Source organism: Arachis hypogaea, chromosome 3, assembly GCF_003086295.3.
Source record: "Arachis hypogaea cultivar Tifrunner chromosome 3, arahy.Tifrunner.gnm2.J5K5, whole genome shotgun sequence".
Lineage (NCBI taxonomy): Eukaryota > Viridiplantae > Streptophyta > Magnoliopsida > Fabales > Fabaceae > Arachis > Arachis hypogaea.
This window is the reverse complement of record NC_092038.1, coordinates 133151861-133158310: the sequence shown is the minus strand read 5'-3', so window position 1 is coordinate 133158310 and position 6450 is coordinate 133151861. Positions and strand designations below refer to the sequence as shown.

General features: G+C 44.1%; 1 protein-coding gene across 1 annotated transcript; it reads left to right on the top strand.

Moving 5' to 3' along the window:
* Nucleotides 1–594: 594 nt before the first annotated feature.
* On the top strand, nucleotides 595–5720 carry LOC140183624 (uncharacterized). The gene is made up of 3 exons (XM_072232088.1): nucleotides 595–2906; nucleotides 3012–4756; nucleotides 5161–5720. The coding sequence occupies exons 1-3, from the start codon at nucleotides 595–597 to the stop codon at nucleotides 5718–5720; spliced, it is 4617 nt and encodes a 1538-aa protein (XP_072088189.1).
* The last annotated feature ends 730 nt before the right edge of the window (nucleotides 5721–6450 follow it).

The window sequence follows — 6450 nt, the reverse complement described above, 5'->3', positions numbered from 1 at the left end:
ATATTGCTTTATTCATTATTACGTATCCTTCTTGGTTATTTTCTTCTTTCTTTCACAAATGTCAGTCACTTCAATTATATAAAGAAATGTCAATCACTTCAATTATATATATATATGTGGTCTGTTAGAGTAAAGCAAAACAAACAACAACAAACTCGAAACTGAACTAACGCATGAACCCTCCTCAAATCTCTCCTCAGCTCCGAAAATAAAGGACACAATGGATGGAGGCTCCATCCACTTCAACAAATCCGCATAACCACCCTCAACAAACTCTAATATATACAGATTACATACTCAAGTTGTAGGTACGCTATTCACTCTAGTTTTCCTCCTAAACTCTCTCATACTGATACTTACTTGAGCGTCGGAGTCCCTTTTCAGGTACCCAACGTCGCCTCTCCAGTAGAAGACGACGTTCCTCTCCCATCACTCTAAGGAAAGCCAGTCTGTGTGTTATCAGAACGTGCTATACCTCGAAGTCAACTCTCATACAGAAACATTTGGCGCCCACCGTGGGGCCCGATTTATCTAACCCCATTTTTTCCTCTACTCTGTGCATTTTTTATCCCCTTTTCTTGTAGGACACAAACAATGGCGGATGAACAAAGCCACACTCCCTCCGACATCAACCAGCCGGAGATGTTAGCAATCAATGAGGCCCTCAGAGCCGAGAACCAAAGGATGGCCGAACTCCTGCGGCAAATGGAGCACGATCGTGCAAAGGGTGAACACAAAAACACCAAACAAAAAGAGGAAAATGACGAGCATTCCTCCGAAACCAAACAAACCACCCCCAAAACGACAAAGACTATAGTCAAAAGAACCAACCCCTTCACAAAACAAGTTATGAACTTCAAAATGCCCGAAAACCTCACCCTACCTTCAACCCTAAAACCTTACCAAGGAATAGGAAACCCAAACGTCCACGTAACCAAATTTTACACCATGATGTTCATGAATAAAGAGTCCGACCCCATCCTCTGCCGAACTTTTCCAACCTTCCTAGACGGGGCCGCACTTATCTGGTTTTCCAACTTACCTGAAGGTTCTATCTCAAGTTTCGATGAGTTAGCCGACCAATTCATCAACCACTTCGCGGCCTCAAAAATCTATGTCCACAACTCATACTATCTCAACACGATCAAGCAGGGACCGAATGAAAGCCTGAAGGATTACATGACCAGATTCGTGGAAGCGACTAATGAGATACCCAACCTGAATCCCGAAGTCCATCTCCACGCTCTAAAGAGTGGCCTCCGCCCAGGGAAATTCCAAGAGTCCATCGTCATAGCAAAGCCCAAAACTCTAGCCGAATTCCGAGAAAAAGCAACAACTCAAATCGAGGTAGAAGAGTTCCGAGCACTCCGGAGGGCCGAAAAATCCACCCCAAACAGGGAAGAAGACAGACGAAGCAGGCATCCAACCAGCAGGACAGACCAAAGGCCGTTCAGGCTAACACCTAAATTCGACACATACACCCCCTTTAACACAAAAAGAGAGGACATAGTAAAGGATATACTACACTCTAAACTCATCAAACCCCCAAGCAGAGCCGGTACCTACCAGGACCAGAGGCACGTGGACAAATCCAAATACTGTGCCTTCCATCAAAAGTACGGCCATACAACAGACGATTGCGTGATAGCAAAAGACGTCCTCGAAAAATTAGCACGCCAGGGATTGTTGGACAATTATATCGACACGCGAAGTCGAAGAAAAAACACCGAAGAACTCGGCCACCAACAAAAAACAACCGACAACCCCCGAGACAAGGGGAGAAAGGTAGACAATGATAACAATCTACCCCGCCGAATAATAAACTGTATTTCTGGTGGCTTTGCAGGTGGAGGATGCACAAGCTCGGCAAGAAAGAGGTCATACCGAGCTATGATGACTATGACAGAATCAACAATACCTCGGCCAACCAACGTGGACAAACCAGGAATATCATTCAGCCCCGAAGATTACAAGGCCGCCGACCAAAACCTAGACGACCCCGTAGTCATCACAGCACAAGTCGGAGAACCCCTGGTAAAAAAGATCCTCATGGACACGGGGAGCAGCGCCGACGTACTATTCTACTCAACCTTCCAAAAGATGAACCTGAGCGACAAACTCCTGCAACTGTCATCCGGGGAATTGGTAGGTTTCTCAGGTGAGCGAGTCTCTATCCGAGGTTACATTTGGTTACAAACTAGTTTCGGGGATTACCCCAACAGCAGAACTTTAGAAATACAATATTTGGTTGTAGATTGCAAAAGTCCACATAACATTATCCTAGGCAGACCGTCATTGAACGCGTTCAACGCTGTCGTTTCCACTGTACATTTGTGTGTCAAGTTTATTTCGCAGGACAACAAAGTGGTGACAATCCATGGTGACCAGAAAGAAGCCAGACAGTGCTATAACGCCAGTTTAAAAAATGAACAACCGAAACATCTAGACCAGCAATATGTCCAAGCAGTATACAACTCGGATCAACTACCTCCTTTTGCAGACATGGACCCAAGAACCAACAACCAGGAACGACCTATGCCCCTTGATGACCTCACCAAAGTGCAGTTGGCAAACAACAAAGATAGATACACATACCTCGGAAACACACTAAAGGAGGCAGAACGAACTCAACTGGTGGAGCTCTTAAGACAAAACATCGACTTATTCGCCTGGACCCCAGCAGATATGCCTGGAATAGACCCAAACGTTATCTGCCACAAACTAGCGATCAACCCGTCAATCCGACCTATAGCCCAGAAGAAGAGACACCTAGGAACTGACAAAAGGACAGCCTCTTTGGAGAAAACCCAGAAGTTATTATCCGCCGGGTTCATCAAGGAACTCAAGTACTCAACATGGTTGGCCAATGTCGTGATGGTAAAGAAGAATAATGGCAAATGGAGGATGTGTGTCGACTATACAGACCTCAATAAAGCCTGCCCAAAGGATACCTACCCCCTCCCATGCATTGACAAACTCGTGGACAATTCCTCTGGTTTCCGATGCTTAAGCTTTATGGACGCTTACTCCGGTTACAACCAAATACTAATGCATGAAGGAGACCAAGACAAGACTGCCTTTATCACTGACAACGACAACTTTTGCGACAAGGTCATGCCATTCGGACTCAAAAACGCAGGCGCCACCTACCAACGCCTCATGGATAAGATCTTCTCAAAACAAATCAGACGAAACATAGAAGTCTATGTCGACGATATGGTGGCAAAATCAACACAAACATCAAACCATGCTGAAGACTTAACAGAGATCTTCCAACAACTACGAAGATATAATATGAAGCTCAACCCGGAGAAATGTGCCTTCGGGGTACAAAGTAGGAAATTCCTCGGCTTCATGCTCACGTGCCGAGGTATAGAGGCAAACCCAGAAAAATGCCAAGCCATTCTCAATATGCGAAGTCCGAGGACAATAAAGGAAGTACAACAACTAACCGGCCGACATGCAGCACTAGCAAGGTTCCTACCCTGTATAGCACAACGATCGCATCACTTTTTCAAAAAGTTGAAGAAACAGGAACAATTCCACTGGTCCAAAGAATGTGAAACAGCCTTCACAGAACTCAAAACCCTACTCACAACACCTCCAATCCTCCAAACACCAGAAACAGGTAAACCATTATATTTGTATTTATCAATCACTAACCATGCTATCAGTTCTGTTTTAGTAACAGAAATAGACAAACAACAACACCCGGTATACTTCATCAGCAAATCACTTCAAGGCGCCGAGTCCCGCTATCCAAAGCTGGAGAAATTAGCCTTAGCACTCGTCATGACAGCCAGACGACTACGGCACTACTTTCAAAGCCATACCATCATAGTCAGAACAGAACAACCCCTAAGGCAGATACTGACGAGGCCCGAACTGGCAGGAAGGCTAATCAAGTGGTCCATCGAACTATCAGAATACGACATCCAATACCAGTCCAGAGGTGCCATCAAATCACAAACATTAGTCGACTTCGTCGCCGAGCTGACACAAGAAGACCAAGCTTCTAAAGAAAACCCATGGACGCTATACGGCGACGGGGCCTCAAACAGCAAAGGCTCCGGAGCAGGGATACTCCTCGAAAACACCCAAGGAATACAACTCGAACAATCGCTTCAATTCACCTTCCACGCAAGTAACAACCAGGAAGAATACGAAGCTTTAATAGCAGGATTACGCCTAGCACAAACCATGGGAATAACACAAATAAACGTCAAATGCGACTCCCTCTTGGTGGTGCAACGGGTGATGGGTAAGTTTCAGGTAAAAGACCCCCTCCTTGAAAAATACAATACAATGGTTAACAACCTCATAAGGGACTTCGATATATTCAATATTCTTCACATACCAAGGGAACAAAACAACAGAGCAGATCTTCTCTCCAAATTGTCAACAACAAGAAGTCAATACAACAACCCCATATTATCACAGCTAACACTGGATGAGCCCAGTGTTACCCTAACAACAGTTGCAAGTGTTATGCAGGAAGACGACTGGAGATCACCGATAGTTAATTACCTGAAAACAAGAATAATGCCCGACAACATCAAAGACACAAAGAAATTCAAAAGACAGGCTAGCTTCTACACCATATTGGGAACCGATCTATACAAGAGGGGATTCACGAGACCCCTCCTCCGATGCATAAGCACCGCCGAAGCAAAATTGGCCATGGACGAGGTCCACGAAGGAGTCTGTGGCACTCACATTGGCGGCAGAAGCTTAGCCGCGAAAATCCTCCGAGCCGGTTATTATTGGCCGACGTTAAAACAAGATTGCATGCGCAAAGTAACCCACTGCGACCAATGCCAACGCCATGCACCAATCATCCACAACCTAGCCGAGCAATTACATACATCCGAGGTATGCTGGTCATTCAACAAATGGGGACTAGACATCCTCGGGCCCTTCCCTCCAGCTCCGGGCCAGGTCAAATTTTTAATTGTTGCTATAGATTGCTTTACCAAATGGATAGAGGCTATACCATTAGCAAAATCACTTCTGAAAAAATGATTTCTTTCGTATGGAAAAACATCTTGTGTCGCTTTGGTATACCTCAATCCATCATCACTGATAATGGAAGACAATTTATAGATCAACGATTCACCAACTTTTTGCAAAATTTCAAAATAACCCAACAATTTTTCTCAGTTGAACATCCACAGACTAACGGTCTAGCAGAGACCGCCAATAAGATAATTTTGCAGGGCCTTAAGAAAAAACTGGAAGACTCAAAAGGGGAATGTGCCGAACTCATCCCTGAAGTAATTTGGAGCTACAACACCACGGAACAGTCCTCAACAAAAGAAACCCCGTTCAGACTGGTGTACGGGGGTGATGCTATGCTCCCAATCGAAGTATCCCTGCAAAGCAATAGGACCACAAACACAAATGAAAATGACAACATAGAAAGAAGAAAGACCGAGCTCGACCTGATGGAAGAAGATTACAACAAATCAACACTACAACAGCTAGCAACAAAACGAGCTATAGCACGAAAATACAACAAGAAAATCAAACCAAGGACATTTTCAGAAGGCGACCTCATACTCAGAAAGGTCGAAGACATAAGAAAGCCACACGGACATGGCAAACTAAGCGCAAATTGGGAAGGACCATTCAAAGTACACAAAGTCGTCGGCAAGGGTCTTACAAAATACAAAAGCTCGATGGAACTATCCTACCAAACACATGGAACATATCATCCCTGAAATTATACTTCAGCTAATGTATAAGTTGGACACGGTGATGCACTCTTTTTCCTACTACCAGATTTTCTCCCTAAGGAGGGTTTTGCTGGAGAGGTTTTAATGAGGCACACCACCCCGCACTTTCCAAATATATTAATACTATGACTCTATTCCTATTTGCACTACTTTATCAAAGTCCCAACAGGGCAAACGTCACATTTTCGATGTTTAAGCAAAACTTATCAAAGATAAAACACGGGTATAACAACTCAACAACTCAACCTCTCAAATAAGCAAACACAATCAATCTAAAACCCTGCGCAAATGCACCAATACACAATAGTAGGCATAATACTTACTCAAAATATACCAAAACAACAATAACCAAACCTCTGCCCGAGGAACAAGTTTCAATCAAAACATTCAAATAACAAAGTTGGCCTTCAAAAAGGCAACACTAACCTAATACAAAAAACTAACATACACAAGTCAAAGTTTTTTCTTTTCTTTTCTCTCTATGAAGCAAGATTCTCCCCTTGACCCTCGACATCGTCGTCATCTTCAACCAACTCACCCCCAACAATGACCTTACAAGGGTCCATCTTCGACAGATCACCATCCGGAAACAAGAACTTTGCTTGCTCAACAGCCCTATCGAATCCAGCCGCAAACATTTCAAGACCATGATTTTCCTTATCATCCTCAGCTTATTTCTTTTCAACCCCAAGCTCAACAATCCTACCCTCAAGCA

What these genes read in the sequence shown, in the direction of transcription:
- LOC140183624 (XM_072232088.1), top strand. Translation starts at nt 595, where the DNA reads ATGGCGGATGAACAAAGCCACACTCCCTCCGACATCAACCAGCCGGAG. An exon ending in AATAATGGCAAATGGAGGAT is followed by an intron (nt 2,907 to 3,011) that starts GTGTGTCGACTA and finishes CCGATGCTTAAG; the next exon opens with CTTTATGGACGCTTACTCCG. An exon ending in CGCGAAAATCCTCCGAGCCG is followed by an intron (nt 4,757 to 5,160) that starts GTTATTATTGGC and finishes AATTTTTCTCAG; the next exon opens with TTGAACATCCACAGACTAAC.